Source organism: Cephus cinctus, unplaced genomic scaffold, assembly GCF_000341935.2.
Source record: "Cephus cinctus unplaced genomic scaffold, Ccin1 Ccin1_scaffold0863, whole genome shotgun sequence".
Classification (NCBI taxonomy): domain Eukaryota; kingdom Metazoa; phylum Arthropoda; class Insecta; order Hymenoptera; family Cephidae; genus Cephus; species Cephus cinctus.
In genome coordinates this window covers 69,309-86,585 of record NW_014333447.1, presented here as the reverse complement: position 1 = coordinate 86,585, position 17,277 = coordinate 69,309, and the positions used below count along the sequence as shown (strand labels likewise).

General features: G+C 37.8%; 1 protein-coding gene and 1 long non-coding RNA gene across 4 annotated transcripts in view; one reads left to right on the top strand and one right to left on the bottom strand.

Moving 5' to 3' along the window:
• Positions 1-822: 822 nt before the first annotated feature.
• Positions 823-17,277, bottom strand: part of LOC107271020 (orexin receptor type 1) — a 31,100-nt gene continuing 14,645 nt past the window's right edge. For 2 of the 3 annotated variants that reach the window (XM_015746576.2, XM_015746577.2), the window contains 8 exons: positions 12,762-12,904; positions 11,182-11,354; positions 10,207-10,393; positions 9,946-10,049; positions 8,825-8,948; positions 8,439-8,611; positions 3,220-3,580; positions 2,078-2,242 (listed from right to left, as the gene is read on the bottom strand). In XM_015746576.2, coding sequence (XP_015602062.1) covers positions 2,208-2,242; positions 3,220-3,580; positions 8,439-8,611; positions 8,825-8,948; positions 9,946-10,049; positions 10,207-10,393; positions 11,182-11,354; positions 12,762-12,904 — 1,300 coding nt within the window. In that variant the 3' untranslated portion in view covers positions 2,078-2,207. Of the gene's footprint in view, positions 2,243-3,219; positions 3,581-8,438; positions 8,612-8,824; positions 8,949-9,945; positions 10,050-10,206; positions 10,394-11,181; positions 11,355-12,761; positions 12,905-17,277 lie in introns of all 3 variants that reach the window. The other variant, XM_015746578.2, reaches the window with a different exon arrangement.
• LOC112494847 lies at positions 15,022-15,412 on the top strand. The gene is made up of 3 exons (XR_003060731.1): positions 15,022-15,112; positions 15,209-15,266; positions 15,337-15,412. It is a non-coding gene; the product is annotated as an uncharacterized LOC112494847 (long non-coding RNA).

Genomic DNA, 17,277 nt, shown 5'->3' with positions numbered 1-17,277 from the left:
ATCCTTATAGCCGATAACTCTTATCCCTTCCCTCAAGTCGTCCCTTTAAACTAACTCGAGTATCTTATTCTTTTTAAGAATTGTGTGTGGAAGAAAATTTGAATATTGAAAATTGGAATATGACGAATGATATATTTTCCAAAGTCAAATCGAAGGATGCTCTTCTTATTTTAATCGCAAATATATTCTCTTCACATAAAAAGTCCATGTGGTCAAAGGAGTTACGTGATTGCAAGTGACTTTGATCCTGACTGACAGCGAGATAGAGCGAGATTGCCTCGGTAGAATTGCATAGAGCAGAAATAATATTTCCATTACAGGAATATCAAAGTCCCTGGCGAATCAAATAACCTCAATAATAAGGAGGATATTTTCAGAAGAGATCTCTTGATCCTGATATACGTTCAGATCAAATGATTTGCTTGGAAGCAGTATTATATTAAGAATTGATTCCGGTGGGTGATCCCTTAAAAAGGATGCTTGGTCATAGTTAAAAATTGTACACCATATTTATCAGTAACAATTAGTCCATTATGTAAAGTTTCAAATGTCACTTCTAGATGTATTAATTGTAATTGAAAGTCAAATTTGTTAGGCTCTAATGGTAGGCATGCCAACGAAAGTGATTTTCTTGTATGAATCACTAGCTAAAGTAGAACACGTCGAAAATAAAGGTTCTCGCTGTTCCGAAAAGTATTCGACTTGGGGAGAAGGTTTGGCGAATCAGTTATGAATCCCCTTCTGGTTTAACACGCCTGACAGCGACGAACTTCCTTAAAGTGAAGCGATCCGTATCAATTTTGTGAAAAGCATCAGCCGAGAATATGGGGAAACTGAAAATAAAATGATTTAATTTATGACAAAGGTACGTTGTAGATTCAATGAGAAAATTAAGTATAAAATATAAATTCTACGTACATGAAAAATGATGGTTAAATCTGACCGATTCGATTTCGTATATTATTTATTCAAAAATACAGGCAAATCACGTTACAACATCGATCTCTCTCAGTGTTTTTCCTTGCACTTCCTTTAACAAATATTACAGACAATTTTAGGTACATCGATTCGCTTTGACCCTATGTTATACATTAGTCGTAATTTTTTATTTCTCCCTCGTCGTTCATCTAATGACCTTTAATCTCGTATACGGGACGATATTAAAACGTCGAAAGGATTCTTGATTTAACTAATGTCAAATGTTTTGCTCTGGCGCTCACAGCATCCCCCTCTTCACATTTCTCTTTGTTCACCTCCTTCGTACATCCTGATTTAATTTTCATCTCGAGCAGTCGTCGACCTGTCGAGAATCCATTAAATACATAAATATTTACAAAACAAACAAAAAAAAGAAATTAAATAAATATACTCAGAGAAAATACATGGAACACTCATAGATTTTCACACACACTGATTTTCCATCAATCACAAAATAAAATCTTACATATCAACAATGTCACAGTTTCATACTCAGGGATGACAGTTATAAACCATAATTTGACATACGTCACTGTAATTTTGCCAAATTGCCATTTTATATTGTATTACCAATACGTGACTGTTATTCGACGTTTATCTGAGTACAAGAGTAAATGAAATTTCGTTCAAAATCAATTTACCGCCCGATCAGCGAGTGATAATCCCCGTTGGTTGTCAAAGTCGTTTATCTTAATCTTATGCGGCGAAACGTAAGATCGTTCAATTTGCATCGTTTTGTCATATTACAATAATGTTTATACAGGGGAGGAAAATAAAAAAGGAATTATCATCCAAGGACGATCTTTCCCTCTTATTTTTTTTCCATATCCTTTTCTTTACTTTAGATAAGAGCTCGCTATCGCAAACAATATTTTCACACACGTCATCATTTGTTATGCAGTCGTTAATGCTGCCCATCACTCATATCTTTATTTTTCAAAGTTCAGATTCGTTTTTGAACAAGCAGATAACCATATATCTGCATACTTGTCTATCTTATTCTAATAAAGTTCCTGACACTTGAATACTGCTTTCGTGATATCCATGCACATGGTACTGGCGACGTCTCTCTCGCTCACGTCTTGGCGGATCTGTCATCGAAGGAAACTCTCTGACAGACTTGGATCCTTCTGGGATAATTTGTGACGGTTGTCTGAGCAGAGTTGACAAGGGTCGTCGCAGGCTGATTCGTGATTGGTTGTTGGCCCGTGGACGGCTGCGACTTTTGGTTACTCCTGTAGACGACCTTCGTGTAGGCGAGATTCTGCAAATATGAATATCGTGATTTAATCGAGGGTGGATTGATCTGAATATAAAAATAAAAGTATAAAAGGAAAAAGAGAGAGACAGAAAGAGAGGATTGATATAAAAAAGAAAATCTTTAAAGGCTATTTTGGGCTTTACGACCAACTTAAGGTTGGAGGATCAAAGCCAAAGGGTGAGTTTTATTGTTTGAACAGTACTTCCTCATTGGCTCGTGCAATTCTTAAATCCGTGTCTTTTTAACGAGTCCTTGATACCTAAGATAACGAGTAAGATTAAAAAGAATTTTCTTGAAATTCCCATTGGATGAGCTTGCGAAATTTTATTACAGCCCTTTATTACCTGTACCGTTGATAAACGTTCCTAAAATGATCCAATATATCCACCCTTTCTACAACATAGCACATGTCGTACTATCTATTTTACTGTAACGTACTAGACTAGGAAATTTGTTTCGACAAACAATGATTTAGCCCAAATGCCTAAGCGTCAAACAATGCTAATGAGCAGCAAATCCCCACCCCCCGACCTAAAAGGATGAAAATTAATTAATGGAAACATTATGGGCGTGGGGAGTCTATATAGTCTTAGGGGATTGTATGCCAAGGAATATACACACAGCATAATAACGAAGGTCGATCGACGTTTAAAAGATATGGCAACCATGTAAGTCTGGATGAAAGGTAAAAATAAAAAAATAAATCTACGTCATAACTATTAAGACTGTCTAATGAATTCGAAGGCGAGAGGAATGTAGGTGATAATTAGATGAGAAGAAAAAAAAAATTCACAGTGACCATTTGTCGAGGAGTGGCAGAAATGGTGACTGGCGACCCATGAGACTGGAGGAAATGCCACCTTGCCTTTGAGAAGCCTCCTGCAAGAAGGGGCGAACAAGATCGTCGTAGAGATAAAAAAAGTATGGCGTCCTCTAAGTGTAGCGACGAGAATCCGTGATCTGCGTGGTGATCTGTTTACCATTCCCGTGCACGTGGCTGTGCGAATGCGAGGAACTCGCCGCACTGTGGATGCTGTGGCTGCTATGGCTGCTGTGACTGCGAATCGGGCCCGCGCATCCGTTCGCCGTCGGCCCGGTCCCCGGAGGGCAGGTTCCCTGGACGGGAGATTGCTGGGCCAGGGGCAGGGCCTTGAGCATGTAGCATCGCCGATGGGGACTGTGCCGGCTGTAGAAGCTGTCATAGCCGCTGCTCGACGTTGCGGTCCTCTGCAGAGCCAGTACTCCGTGGGCTTCTCCTGGAGTGGGAACCCCGGGGATCGGGCCCAGGACACGGGGCCCTCCGCTGCAGCCGCCGCAGACGCCCGCAGCCGCCCCCAAAGTCTGGAACCACAACACACCCACTCCAACAGCACCGACTGTTCTCGACTCTAGGACCGAGGTCTCCCCACCTGGACCCATCATCGAGATCCTGAGCTGGTCTAACAGGCCTACCTTTGAGAATTGATAAGCCCTTGGAAAAATTCTATATCAATATACGTATTCGTTTATTAGGTAACATCAGGTACATCATTTTTCACGATAATCAAATTTCTTAAGATATTTTTAAACTCCGAAGTCTACCATTGTACTGTATTTACTTGACTCGGTTTCAAATAACATTTATGTATTCTACGAGGACTGCATGACTTTTAGGCACTTCGTGAATTATTCGTTCGATTTATCAAAGTGGTAACTGAATTTCCCGCTCTTCCCTGTGGAACTCTGCAAGATCAAAGAGAACCACGTGGTTACTCACTTTGAATTTCGTTCATGGATATTTCAATGCGAATTGCGTTAGACGTGGAAAAGGACGTCAGGCTGGAAATAGACAATTTTTTTTCTCAAGTTACATGTATAATCTAGATCCGTATACCAATTTCGACTTTAATAAACGTCCGATAGATAACTAATAAAATAAAAATATTTACGTAATTTGATTTACGATATGACAGAATTTATATGTAGTATACAGCGAGTTCGTCACGTACAATTTTACTTATTGGATAATTCGTAGCGTCGCTGAAAAATCCAAGGATTTCGAGGACCACGTCGCTCCCTGGTTAACAGCGCGTAGCTATATACAGTCCCAAAATGTCCACTGTGTTAACGGGTCTCTAGAATCGTATAGAAGGTCTGAGCAAGTAATCCCACGAAATTCTCTTTATCCGATTAATTCGCTCGTATAAATTTAGCGTGATATTTTGTGCAACCTATCCAAAATAATCCGCAAATTGGCCAAAGTCGCAAAATCATGTTATTCGCAAGTTCGCAGGACGGGTCCACGCGTGTGTTTATCGTAAAAGCAAAATAAAACTGTTTATGGCTCCATCGTATCACGATACAGAAATCTTTATTATCGACCATCAAAAGCGCCAACTATTATGGCCACCTCCATAACGATTTCTTCGTTTCATTCCTTATACACTTTCGACAAAGCTAATCGACCCGATTACTCTCCTTTCTGTCCAAATCTTATTTAATAAGAGCCACGAAAATCGTATAGATCCTCGTAAGATTGCGCAACGGGCCGCACAGAAAATTTCAGATTAATATAGATGAATAAAAAATTATTACCGTCGTAACACGAACAGCGTGAAGTAACGACTGGTAATTTCCATTTTACATAAATTTGTCAGCTCAAGTTTAAGACGTTTTACGACTGATGCATATGAATTTTCTTTCGTTTAGCTAAAATTTGAATGGACCATAATATTAAAGGGGGGTATGACTTTTATAATTAATAAATTGTGATTTGAGTTAAAACCTCAAAGTATCCTCGTAGGTGTATAGTGCACGTAATACCTAGTACATATTATACAACGTATTTGTAGCTGTGGTAGAGAAACGTAGTGGGAATCGCATCCAATAAATAAGCAAAGTGGATATCCCGTTGAGCATCTGATCTGCGTGTACGATTCTAAGGGAGAATAAATACAGAGGGTTGTAAATAAATTAGGCTACATTGGACCCGATACTAGGGGATGATGATGCTCGTTAATTAAAGGGGACATCTCCAGTATTTCGTTTTGTCTTTCGTTTATTATTTAGGTTAGAAGAAAATCTATGTTGTCCATGAAGTAAAATATTAAGGGCCAATCAATATCACAGGTTATTCCAATTTCTACGATATCGTACAAATAAATGGCACCACCAGAAATAATTAATGAAATACTCAATTTACTGGACGCCAGGTATAAGCTGAGTTATACCGCTGTCTCCCAAGGACACCTATTACGCGGTGGGGTCCTGGGTTCGGGAGACAATAATAAAAATCGAAAAACTGGGAAAGTTCACTCTAAATGCTACTTGAAATTATTTGATACAACACCGAACTATCGGAACGAAAATCCAGGGACGAAACGGGAACCATTACCGTTCAGAAGGCAAGTCTTACTTGATCGGCATCCTGGGATTTCCTGCTAACCCGACTAGTAACCCTTAACTTTTCCGTATACTATACACGGTTACCATAGGCAACCATGTAAACTGGGATCGTCTGAATAACGATCACATTTTTCCAGCGCTGACCTCGTCAGAAATTGAAACTTTCCGAGGAGTCTATTTATAGAGGCTAATTACGGCTTTAATCAATCATACCTTGATTACGAAGCGATTTGGATAATTAGATACCCAAAGTAGTAGCAGAACCCGGAACTTGGTTATAAGAGCTTTTCGTGTGCGTCAGCTATCACCAGAAAGTAGGGACGCAGAGATGATGATATTAATTGGATGAAAGAGAGTGACCGTGACTTTCAAAGAATCTGGGTTAAAAGAATGGGACGTAAAAAAAGGCATCGGAAAAGTTTCGTCGGTGAATGCATACATACGTATATGCTGCTTTCGAGGTATGAGGAAAATAAAAGATTACCAAAAGGGCGAAAAAGTTTTCGCGATGCGAAGATATCAGATAAGACGGGTTACGGTTCTTGGGTATGTTTTAGTAGGGAAATTATGTTCTCGGTGAGTTCGTGAGTACTGAACATTGAACTAGTAAATAAATTGGGTGGTACATCTAACGTGAATTTTGTGTTTGAAGACGACGGAAGGGACGGTAAGGGTAGGAGGTAGCTGAGGTGCCTCTGTAAGTGACGTATTACCGTTAGCTCAAGAGGTAAATAGACTGAAAATCTTCTGGGGTATGGTGTCACGCGAGTCTGGTTGCCGTGAACACCTGCAAATGGAGTTTATCTATTGAAATGGTATATATAGATATATTTTTTTTCATATCAGTATCGCGGGGCACAGGACATGGGATATGTTTCGTATATTTATATACAGTCAAAGATATTACGTAGCCGTGTGTTTATTTCTCACCTACTTCAGTATACAGGTATAGTAGACGCTCGGTCGATAAGGTAGGAACTACATCCAGCGCGGCCGATATCAGGTTAGGATATATATAAAACGAGATCACGGTCTCTCCGGTCTGCTACTGGAAGTCGTTATGGTGAGACGTGAGTGAAATAAAAGTGTGTTTATTTATTCGCTCTGTGGAATTCTCATGGCTGGGACTGTAACTCACTGTACACACAGCATCAATTTCGATCAGGACTGAGTGATATATTTGTCTATGGTTTCTATCGTAATTTTTCATTTTCCTAATAGGTTAAGTTGGCTCGCGGAGATCCCTATGGATCTTGTAACGTGGTGAGATACCGAGATGGGAAGCAGGATTTCTTTGAAAACTTCAACACTGTAAACTTGTATTTGTTGTTAAAGAAAATCTTGCCATGAATTAAGTACGAGGCGTTAGATTGTGGTTGACAAAAGGAAATAAATGGTGCGTTACCTTAATACTGGGAAACGCTCAACGATTTGTTTGACTCGTAGTTTTGCAAAAATAATTTGTCTTCGGACTTTTCGTTGAACTGTCGAATTTTACTGGCGGCTGTTGGACAAAGATGTTTCTCTTATCTGATTTAAAGGAAAAGTGAAAGGAAAGTGTAAAATCTGCATTTAGCTTTTTTTATGGTTATAAGATGACATTGTTATTGAATTTTTCAAAGAATTAACGTAACCTGCAACATAAAAGTCTTCAACAGTACTTATATATACTTCAAGTTATTTTTTATTAATGATAAGCTTTATGATAACGCGCGAACGAATGCTGAAGTCAGAGAAAATATTCTGACAATTTGTTGGAACGAAAAAATTTCTTCTGCAGTGGCACTTCCATTGTCGAAATTTTTTCCCTGGTATTTAAACATAAGTAACAAGTAAAAGAACAGAAATATTATTTAGAAAACTTCTTTTTTTTTTTGCGAAAAAATATAACAATGGTCCTGGCAACAGTCGTACAGTTAGATATTTGTCTTGCTCATAAACTCTGACAATTTATTGTATTAGATCGGCCAAAAAGTCATTGCGTTTTTTTTAAAGACATGTATCTATTATAAAAAAAAAGCGCAATTACTTTCTGGCCAACCCAATAGAATACAATAGCTGCCAAAGGCACGACATTCTAGGAAGCTGCTAGCTGGGCCGCGTTGTAACGAGATGAAAGGTAATTGCGCAATATCCAAAGAATTGCTGGACCACCAGGCGTTATCAAATAAATTCTCTACATTCAGGCAAAGACAACCTTCTCAAAAAAATAAAAAAACATGAATTGGCTATATTCTCAGGATTTAATGAAGTTTCAGAGATTTTCACGAAGCAGATCAGCAAGGGTATTCGATCATTGCCTAGGCCATCAGCCCTGGGGTTTCTCCTCTCAGCAAAAAAGTACTAGAAAATTGTACCCTGGCACGTTTTAGGTAAATTAAACGCCGGGTGATGGATGACTGTAAAAGTTCGAAAAACGTCACACGCTTTAGTTTGGCTCACCCAATATATTCCATTTATTTATCTGTATATATATCGTTATTGCGATTAAAAGCACGATTGATCAGAAAAATGTGACTTATGTAACAATAAAATAATACAAAAGCACTCGACGACCCTCATTATTATTACTAATGTAATAAATAGCTACTTTCAAGTTTTAACCTATTATCAAACTTGTATTACGTAGCTTGAAGTTTCCCAAAATATTGATTACCTCAAAATTCATTTGTCACCTGACTCGATTTCTTGATCCTTTGCTCGTCAAGCGTTCAGCCTTTATACGGCATCTAACTGCCTCATATTTCCCATCAAGAACTAACCCAATCTATCTCTCTGAGATTATTAATGTCTTGTAACTGGAGTCGACACTTACTTTTCGATGGGGTTTCCGGCGCGACAACCCGTGTGGACTGCGACAAAGGATTTCGGATACGCTTCGGCGAAAATTGCGGGTCATGAAGCAGTATACAATAGGATTCAAAGCACTGTTCGCATGACCGAGGAAGAGGCAATACGAGAGGACGTCCGATATTGTTCGTCCTTCACCTGGAATCAGATGAAAACAAATGTCAGGTTCAGTAACTGACACGAGAAATCTTTTGATAAACTTTTAAAGTGGAATAATTGCATCGCCTGGCAATAACTTGTTGGACATTAAGACTGACTGAAAATCCATTACCGTATAGAAACTTACGTGACCTTTCCATTAAGCTATATTAATTATATTTATTTGTTACGGTCCTATTGGTCTATACTTACTGAGAACTCCTAGATCTAGCAGTAATCTCAGAACATTGTAGGGCAGCCAACATAACGCAAATAATACTGCAAGTAGTAGTAGAATCCATGCCACTCGTCTTCTCTCACGCACCAAACGGAAACCCTGAAAGTTGAGGATTGAATTAACGAGGCAACAAAGTAAATTCGAATTTCATCGCTAACAGTGAATTTAATTTAATTGACAGCGAATCAACGAAATGGTATATTGGAAATTTAATAATTGTTCCAGAAATTCGACACTTTTACAGATACGTAATGGAAGTGCAGATACAAGATTGTAATTCGAGGACAAAGATTTTCCTTTTCTTTTTTTAATTCAAAATATAAAATATAAATTTCGAGTCATATTCAAATGAGCATTGAAATACAAAGTTGTACTGTAGAAAAATGCAATTACTTGAATGCTGTGAGAAGTTTACTCCCAGCTGATTTAAAAGACAGTGAGATTCTTTTCAGTTGCAGAATATAATCAGACACGGGAAGTCTGCTTTCAACTTTGCGATAAGTTAAACAGAAACCAATCTTGGAAACTCGTCGAGCAACTGAGAACTAGGCTTCAATATAATTCCATGCCAACGTAGAGATCCAGTGTTAATACAAGATCAATGTTACCGACTGTTGGAAAAGCGATTTATTCCACCATATTTATGTAGAGTGACAGTGCTAATAGAACTTAGAAGGCTTTCTTAGTCAAGTGAATGCGACCTAACGAGCCGTTAATTAACGCAACTGTCTCTCCAGCACAGAACCAAACTGGAGTCACTAGTCGGTACAGCTCGCAGCAATATTTAGACATTCCTACACAAGACATGGGTCGACCCAACTAAAGCAATAGACTAACCCAAACCCAATTTACACGCGTTCAATTATACAATGAGGTAGAAGGTTTTTCTAGCCCATTACCGACGTTGATTTAGAATACAACTAGCGCCGTAGACTGTGAATGCACCCTAATGAATCGTAAAGCTGCAATCCTTCACTCCCCTTCTATACCCTCCTTACCTCTCTGTCTCCCACTGTCCTATCATCCCTATAATCATTCTCGAAAGGTCAATCGATTCCATATCGCTTGTAATTAATCAAGTATATTTTGAGTCAACCTGTTGCGAACTTGCGCTGCCTTCAATACTGTCGCAGTCAAACGGTGGCTTCCTGGCGCAAAGGGTTCGTCCCATCATCGAGTAAGCCAGGATAACGATGAAGCCTGCAATGACGTAACGACAAAGTAAAATAAAATGGCTTTATGGATACACTAAGTCAGAAAGAAGTGAGACTGGCGCGATTCATTGTATATTGTGATATTAATTTAATTAAAGAATTTTTTCAAAATATTTTCTCATACGTCACTTTATCATCCTCACCAGGAATTGCGTAAACTAGGACGAAGCAGGCGGCGCCAAATATATGGGCGTGAATTCCTAAAGGCTTGAAGTCTTCAGAGCAAATGTAGAAGGCAAGTTTCTCGACCTGGACGCCTTCGTCGTCTCCAGTTAGATCACCACCCAGTGTTATGTTGTCTAGATCCTTCATGGGGCTTTGCAGGGTAACCTATAGATTAAGAACGTTAAAATCACTCAGTCCCATATCAACCCGTTATTCATATTGACGGATACAATTCCTCGCGACTGTCATGTTATTTAGCATGTCCGCCCACATTTCCTCCTATCGTCTATTACGTTCTGAAGTCAAGCTGGGCGATAAATTCAATCTTGAAGAGTCCGTCTCCTTACGATACACAAAGTAATAGAATACCTTGAACATAAAACTAATATCGCATTTCAACCATACGGAACGCGACGTCGGTACACAGAAATACAATATTGCAGCAAATAAAGAGTGAAATTGTCTATGGACAAATTTGGCCAAACGGATGAAGTAACTTTTTCTTGATCTCGCTGAAAATATGAGGGGCGGTAAAACATTAATGAAATGAAAAGAAAATGTTCTTCTCCAAGTCAAAAGACATTCTTGCAATAAAATAAGTTAGATTCATTGCGCGTGCGTGTGTGTTTTTGAAAATTGTTTGCAGCTGCTCATTTATACTTTGAAAAGAACTTTTGTGTATATTCGATTGTAACGGGACGAAAATCTACACGTTTGACAGTTTTGGGATAAGAATGAAAGTTTAAAGAAAAAAAAAAATATCCTGGTGAGACAGTGAAAATCCGGAAAATAACATTCTCGAGGGATTTGAATCTATTGTCAATGGGCTCAAGAAACATTATTGAAAAATGAAACAGGCGTTATTTCCAACTGATTGTTATCGTCGATATGACCCGTAAAATCAATGAGTAATATATTATGATATTTATTCGTAAAAGATACGGAATACTCACTGCTTTTAGTATCGGTGCGAAAATACTCAGTGCCACGATCCATAGCGCCGCAATTACTAGGATCGTGCTTCGCCTGTTGAAAACCCGCCTAAAGGCTATAGGACTCCTAATGGCCAAGTATCGGTCGATGCTCATGGCAGTGATGGTGAAGACTGACGCTGCGACTGCAACACCTGTAGAAAATATTGCACATATATAAGGAGAAATTTTTTCAAAAATAATTTATTTACCAGTATTGTATATACGTATATAGGGTTCGTTACAAGTTGTTACATTCCCCAGTCCAAGAATTTCCACGGGTCAAAGGTCGTGATTACGAGAGGAAGTGACGGACGTTAAAAAATTCGAAATAAAGTAAACGTCTCTTTTGCAATAAGAGGCAGAGGAGAGTATGTGCTTACGGAAGCGGTGTACCCGTGCGCCATGTGATTTTGAAGCGACGAAAAATTCAAGAAATTCATTTTAATCGCCATGAATAATGATAAGAAATTCAGTCGGCGGTATTATCTGCCAGGGTGGTTTGGTAAGATTTTATTTGAAATTCCGAGAGTGATATTTCTACGCCAGCACCGAGTCTCCCTCGTGGGCCAAAAGTGTCATTCATTTTCCCCGGGAACGTCTCGTGCTTTTAACTTTATTATGATATTACAGGGGTCTCTGCATCCCTTATTCCAAGCACGTTAAACTAGAAGAAAGTGATGTCTCGTAAGGGCAGTTCGTACTTTCGTCCACCCTGGAAGATAAGGTCACCGAACAGCCAAGTGTGCCGACACTTCAACTTGGCTTCATCAGCAAAGTGAATCGTCCGGAGAATGGTTAAGTCCAGGCGCAAATGAAATTAGGGTAAAGGTCAGACAAAGCAAAAAAAAGAAATAAACGCACAAAGATAAAAAAATTCTTAAAAACTACCCATTCATGTGATATATCCAAAATTTGAATAGGCAAATCCAAAATATATATTTTAATCTGTGCACGGATCATTGATTTCATCATACACTTTCAGGAATTCCCATTATATTCTGTCCTTGTGAAATTTACCCTAATGTAATTGCACACAAGGAATTCAATGTAGGGAAGGTAGCTGTTATATTGATTAATGCTAAACCAATTACTTTATCGTAATGTCACTATGATTTGAATGTCCTTATCTGTAAATACAGGTACGTTATCGAGGGGCCAAATTCCTTAGGGCTTACAGGGTATAAGAGTCCCCTCAATGTGGTACAGGATACCAATACTGCAACAGCATATTTTTAGCGTTGGTTAATGACGAATCGCCATTAGGGTAGATATCTGTATTATTATATCAGTATTGAGGTAAGGGTAGGATATTAATGAAAGGGTGAAAATCAAAGGGGTAAAATGTCAAAGGACAAAGAGCAAGTGAATTCGGGCAAGAATTCCTGAGGAAAAATGTTCCGCAATATATCGCATGTTAAAGATGGACGTTATGCCAGACCAACAGGAAATGAGACTTTGGCCTAATAAATATTATCGGAGTTTCGCAAATGGTCTGGTGGAAAAAAAAAAATCCAAATTCTACTGATCCGATGAAATTAATTATCTTTGTTTAGGTTCACCTTGTAGATAGAAGAACAGTTTACACATGATCTCTCCGTAGACCCAAGTGATGGACACAGCTTGGCTAACAGCCATGGGCATACAAATCATCGTGACGAGAAGATCAGCCACGGAGAGATTGACCACGAAGTAATTAGTGACACTGTGAAAGGAGAAAAAAACAACTTAATTAGTGTACAAAATTACGTAATACAAGCAGAGGCGAGGTAGTATATTAAAAAAATTAGTGGGAACCAACGGGATGACGTATGTAGGATGATAAAATCATCGATTGCGCTAAATCTAAGAGCGGCAATAAAAGAAATGAAGAAACTAGCTACAAGAATGAAATTGGGGAGAAAAGGGGAAAAGTCAACATCGTATAGATGTCTCAATGACAAGTCAGGCGATGAAATGTAATATTGGCACTGAATTCTATAGAGGGAACTTTTCGAGTCACCCTATAGAGAGCGAATTGGAGTCCCTAGGAATTTCATTGATGATGCCCGTAGGATTTAGGTAGACTACGTGAAGATTCGCATTCCATTCACGAAAGGACGGCTCTCTGGGAGGCCAAATTTTTTTTGGAACAAATGACCAACTTCCTCGTATAGATATCGCCCTCTTCTCACCAGGGATGCCGGAAATTCCGTTTAATTCAACGTGATGAAGGAAACAGATGTCCACGTGAGATATAAGGGGAATAAAAATAAATTTAAGCAGTCTTTCAAATCTTACGGCTTATTTTTAACGAAACGAGTTAACGAGCTGTTTAGCGTATAATCATAAAAATTCAATGCGAATATAGATTATACGTGATCGAATCAAGGATTTCGAAAAATTTAGACGATCTATCTGTAATAAAATAGTATCGTGACAATATCTATATATACGCCCCTGAAACGTATACTTGTTATCAACAAGTGTTTCCGATACCCATCGGATGCTGTAAAGACGCATAAGCTTGCGGATAGGAAATTGAAGTACATTTACTGAATGGCAAAGATTTTCAAAAATTGTGGAAGCTACAGGAAAAAAATATTCAATTTTTTCACAATACCTGGAATTGACGATGCAATCATTTTTTTTTTTTTAAACACCAATTAAAAATAGCTGTTCAATATTATATGGGGTGTGCATACTTTTTCGTCACCCTCTTTGTTCCTCTGATCTATCGAGGGTCCTTTCACCATGGTCTGTGCAATTTTGTCAGAAATCGTGTCGCTTGGGAATGAACTTCTCGATCGTCGTTAGAAATTACGTCGGTGGGGGGAGGGTTACTTTTCAAACTTGTTCCGTAGTACTATAACAAGTTTCTGATAGCTCACTGGTTCACTAGTAATGTTAGACGTTCAGAAGTAACTTTGAGATTGAAAGTTCAATATAAGCTTGAAAACTTTGAAATGTAATCTCAAAGCTTTTCATTCAAGTCGAATGACACGTGGAAACAAACAGTCAGTCATCAGTATTTATGGGACTTCCGTTGTGTCTGGATTTGTTAATGTGACGTAGGTGAAGCTTTATTTAAGTTATACAGTGAGCTTTCTTTTTCTTAATAACACGCCCATGCAGAATTTCAGTTTAAATAGAAATTCCTCCTAAGGCACTGATATATGTATACAGTGCTTTTACGTTGTATTATATGAGATACGATTATGCGTATTAACTTCCAGCAAAAAATCATTATAAATATATGAAAAATCAAGAGATCAAAATTATTGAAAAAAAAAAAAACTGTACAAAATTTTCATCTGACAAAATTTTATATCGATCATCCCTTTTTCATTGAGTAAATGACTCTCGCCGTTCTAATCTCCTCCAATTGCCATCTCGGGCTTTTCTTGCCTCTTTTCCTGTCGATAAAGTAGATCAGAGAACGCTAATTTACTTGAGTATACCCTAAAGGTGCTCCGGGGATAATAATCATAATATTAATAGGGAATCAAAGGTTAAGCAAACTATCGAAAAGGAAATCCAACATTTTCAGTTGGAAAATAAATCAGTCAAAATGTAAGAATAACCTCAAAGTTCGATTTCAAAATTATAACTTTTTATCGTACGAAAATTAAGATATTGAATTTTAAATATATTCAGTTTTATAGGCTGAGTATATCTATACAGTGGATATTGCCACTCAGATTTGTTATATCTCAAAAACTACACGATAAATCGTATTGAAATTTTTGGTGGACCAAGATTTAGTTATTGTCTAATATATCCGAAAAAATTATCGGATTATTTTGGATTAAGTGTTGCCACCCCTTGTACCAGGGATAAGCCCAAAAAACGTCGGTTCTCGTAATTAAAAGATTAAAGACCCCCATTTCCATGAATTTTCCATGTATAAAAAACCTTAAGTGGTATTAACACCGTAAGTCGTAGATTAACTGTAATCAATTGTCGATAAAAAAAATAAAATAGCAGCTTAATCAAAAATCCAATTTTTACGTCCGAACGAAAAAAAAAGTTTAAGCAGCGTTATACTTAATGCAATAGCAATCTGACAATTCAACGTTATATTTCAGGTAAATTTATGTCTTATCTCCGAGTGTCCGTATCGCAGTAAGGATACGTCTAGTGTTATTATGTTTACAGCGTAGACAAGGATTCTACCATGGCAGTATAGACAACAGTACCAGCAGTTACAATGGATTTGTAATGTGTACCAACGTTCGAAATTTCCCTATAAATTGATATGGCCATTACATACATCCAGGCAATGGTAATTGCATCGCAGTAGAAAGCCATAGCAATGATCAAATATTTTACAAGACGTACGAGAGCTGTATCGGAAAAACTGTAGGAACTTTATTGTCATTTCCCAGAAGGATGCCGATAAATTCCAATTTGGCAAAAATAACGTCCAACGCGTGATTATGGCATCGTATACTATTTGCGGGATACTATCTGCGAATTCAGAGAAGAGTCGAAGGTATAGGACTTCATATCACGTTAGCGTTATTATCATGGAAAACGAAGGTCAGGATAAACGTGAAGGATCGCGAGAACCACTCTTACGTATTTTTTATTTCTTGGTATAAATCGACACCCGATTCACATATATTAAAAAAATTCCACAGTGTCCTCTTACATAATAAATCATCCCGACTCAAGCCTCTCGTTCGTTCTCTCCTGATGATTTATTATTAAATTTAATTTTTACATTACGATTCATCAATTCGGTGCGAGCGCTGCGAGTGCTTTTTCGAAACTTTTTTTTTTCGATTTTTTGAAATTATATATTTTGCAAAATTAACTTTTAACCTTTCATAACTCTCGGACATTTATACGTAAAATTTATTTATAAGCTTATATTGGCATTGAGCCCAAGCGGTTATCGATGATACTTCACAATGTGCAAATCTCTACAGGGTGAAAATAAATCATCAAGTAAAAAGTGCTGAAGGGATGATTAAAAGGGCTTGAACAAACTCGCGCTATTGGCATCCGATAAACAAAGGGACGAAATCTGCTCAAATTTTTGGTTGTGTTTTCGAAATAACGTATGTATAGTACAAAAAACAATTAAATTGACAGAAAAGTTTTTTATCTTCTCGAAATTGCTTGTCAAAGTGACAGCGAAGGTACGATATAAAAGATATTCGAGGAGATGTGCCTACATTAAATTATCCGCAACATTCAGCCAGCATTGTAGCCATTAGCGGCAATAGGGGTTTCGAACCTTTATCGTCATTGCCTTGGTTATTTTTATTCAGGCTGCTGGGAGTCTAATGACGTTGTAACGCTGTCGTTAAACTTTTATTATTCTTTACGATTAAACCGCGAAGTACCTACGACGTGGCCACGGCCACTTGTCCATTTTATTAGTCATACGAAAAGGCCCGGATAATTTCATTTTTAACGGGTACAGTGAAAGCAGTCGAAAATGAAGCTTAACTTGTATTTTGTGCATATATCCGTTTATATCAAGGATATAAAAAATGTTAAAAATATTTTTCAAAATACCTAATCGCTTCGAGCGATTCACTTTCTATATTTAACGTATACCTTCAGATTGTAAAAACTTGCTTAAATTGTCATATACTTTAGCATTCGTGATAACCGATTACCGATAGACCAAAAACATAAATGGCGGTTTATTGACAGGTAATCGCACGAGTAGCTATAAAGATACTATGAAAAGTGATTCTATAACTTGTTAAAGGATCGTCAAATTGTACACTAAAATTTACAAAGTTAATAAGCGTACATAGAAAAATAGTGACAACCCCCTTATATCGTGCCTCAAGCTCTATATATAGTATAGTAGTATTAGCTATAAAGATACTATGGAGGGTGATTCTATGACTTGTTCAGGGTCGTCAAATTGTACACTAAAATAATAGTACATAGAAATACGTACATAGAAAAGTAGTGCCAACACCCTTATATCGTCCCTCAAGCTTTTCAGTATCCGCAGTCGATTTTCGTCGAATATTTATAAGGGTCGACATTGGAGATAGATAAAAAGGATTGAAAAAATTTTTTAAAAATTGAAAGTTATCACCACCCCTATAATATTTCCCCCCCCCCCCC